This window comes from Elaeis guineensis, chromosome 2, assembly GCF_000442705.2.
Source record: "Elaeis guineensis isolate ETL-2024a chromosome 2, EG11, whole genome shotgun sequence".
NCBI lineage: Eukaryota > Viridiplantae > Streptophyta > Magnoliopsida > Arecales > Arecaceae > Elaeis > Elaeis guineensis.
In genome coordinates this window covers 11,848,887-11,851,381 of record NC_025994.2, presented here as the reverse complement: position 1 = coordinate 11,851,381, position 2,495 = coordinate 11,848,887, and the positions used below count along the sequence as shown (strand labels likewise).

General features: G+C 45.9%; 1 protein-coding gene across 1 annotated transcript; it reads left to right on the top strand.

Moving 5' to 3' along the window:
* The first annotated feature begins 912 nt into the window (after nucleotides 1-912).
* On the top strand, nucleotides 913-2,048 carry LOC105061303 (short-chain dehydrogenase ptmH). Its single transcript, XM_010945312.3, has one exon. It carries the CDS (start codon nucleotides 933-935, stop codon nucleotides 1,773-1,775), a length of 843 nt encoding a protein of 280 aa, XP_010943614.1. The 5' UTR covers nucleotides 913-932; the 3' UTR covers nucleotides 1,776-2,048.
* The last annotated feature ends 447 nt before the right edge of the window (nucleotides 2,049-2,495 follow it).

Below are 2,495 nucleotides of genomic sequence, written 5' to 3'. Positions count from 1 at the left end.
TGAGAGATTGAGAGACCCATCTAATTGGACCTGGCTCCTCCTTGTCCTCGATCGAGGAGGTCAAGTCGGCAAGGTCTGATCATATGTCCTCGATGCTAGTGGAGCTTAGGGGAGCTTCGACCCTGGGTCGAGGTGACACCCCTAACGGTAATCTCTTTGTATATTACGCTTGGATTTATGGCATTTGCATTTTTATCAAAAAAATATGTTGTTCATGTTGAATCCTCCGTTGACTCATTGAAATTCAAGTGACTTGAGCGTCCAATATTATACATAAATTATGCTACTTCTGATTAGAGAATAAGTAGATTTATGTGCTTGAAAATAAATTTGTCATGTGGCACTTATGCCCATGTAGAGAGAGATAGAGAGACAGAGATCCGTTGATATATATTATATAAGCCGAGTGTGAATCTTTTACCGTGCACCATGGTGCACTATATGCTCGTGAACGGGTGTAGGTTATATGGGTCGTGAACGGATGTGAACTGTGTGATGCATGCCATGTACGACTGCATGCAATCGTCCATCGTACAATAGATGATGTATATGATGTACCGCATTATATAGTGCATCATGGATACTGTAGAAAACCCATGCTTATATCAGCCGGCCAGGTCAGTAGATGATCCAATCGATGCTGCACGAGACATGACAAACAGTCGCAACAAGTTGGATTGGGTGACGCACAAAGCAAACTTTTTGCCCAACTCCATAACATCTAACGCAGGGGAAGCAAACAAGCCTCGAGCCGGCAGGTTAACGGATTTTAATTTGTGACAAGAAATTTCAGCATCTCTTCGTGCATATTCTCAGCATCATCCCATAAATTATGAACCCAAGACCAATACTTGGCGGATCTCCCACTGAAACCTCCGTTCACCCTTCCATAAATTCACCAACAGTCTGAGTTCTGCTTCGACCTACCAAGGATGGATGACAACAAGAAGGTAGTCCTGATCACCGGCTGCGCCAAGGGCGGCATCGGCTATGAATACTGCAAGGCCTTCGCCGATCATGGCTGCCACGTCATCGCCTCCGACCTCCCTGACCGTCTCTCCGATCTCTCCAACCTCCAATCCGACTCCATCGAACCCCTCGAGCTCGACGTCACCTCCGACCAAAGCGTAGCCAATGCGACATCCAAAATTCTATCGACATGCGGCCGCATTGACATCCTCATCAATAATGCCGGCATCGGCAGCACTGGGCCGTTGGCCGAGCTCAATCTAGACGCCATTAGACGGGCATGGGAAGTGAACACGTTAGGCCAGCTGCGTATGGTCCAGGCCGTGGCCCCTCACATGGTTTCCCGCCGGTCCGGGCGGATCGTTAACATAGGAAGCGTGGTTGGTTCGGTTCCTACCCCGTGGGCCGGTTCGTACTGTGCGTCCAAGGCCGCGGTCCACGCGATCTCGGACGCGCTACGGGTCGAGCTCAGGCCGTTCGGGGTCGACGTCATAAAGGTGCTTCCCGGTTCGGTCCGGTCCAACCTGGGTCAGGCGAACGAGAAGCGGCTCGGGAGGCAGGGGTGGAGGCTATACAAAGGCTTCGAGGATGCGATCGCAGAGAGGGCGAGGGCGTCGCAGGGGAAGAATGCGACGGATGCAGGAATCTTCGCGCGGCACGTGGCGCAGAAAGTGCTGAGCCCGAGGCCGCCGAGGGAAATCGTGTCCGGCCACATGGCGGGCCTGTTTGCGGTGCTGGCTTGGTCGCCGGTTTGGGTTCGAGACTGGTTCTTTGCTAAAAGGTTTGGGTTGGATAAGAAGTTGTGAAGAGCGGCTCATTAGAGTTGGATGGGAGGGGATGAGTTTTTAGTTAAACTTCAAATCCTTTTATATCTTTTGAATAATCCTGGATGGATTGATCGTCTTAGTATATGTTGAATAAATTTGGCCACAAATGTTAGCTCAATTGGTTGACAGCAAGTTTTATTGGGGAATGATCTTGGATTTAAATCTTGCTAATGGTGCATGTATCATTATATTACATGAGAAATAGGTTGAATACAATTTGTTGGTATCGTTGGTCGATCGATTGTAAGGCCCGATATGAAATAGGGCTCAGTTAGTTTGAAGTTATAATAAATAGATCTGATGTAGAGCTTGTGACATGATATAGAATTAATTTATGATAAACATGTCAGATATTTGAAAATATATATTCTATTAAAAGATGCTTTAAATTTTAAATTTTTATAAACTAATGAATAGATTTTTATCATTTGTTGATATAAATCTTTCATTTCTCTACTTAGGATAAGTCACACATTTAAAAGGGGCGTATTTGTAGTTGCCGTAAATTTATTTTTGCATCAATCAATCTTTTCTAGAAAGAGGGCGTTGAATGATTGCATCTCTCAAAAGAGTCGAGACAAACGAATGAAAGATAATTTTTATGAAACAATTGTTAACTTAAAAAGTGATAGGAATGAAACGAAGCTCCAAATATCTCGTGCGAGTCCACAGCCCACTTCTACATGATCCTCCGATCCA

What these genes read in the sequence shown, in the direction of transcription:
- LOC105061303 (XM_010945312.3), top strand. Translation starts at nt 933, where the DNA reads ATGGATGACAACAAGAAGGTAGTCCTGATCACCGGCTGCGCCAAGGGC.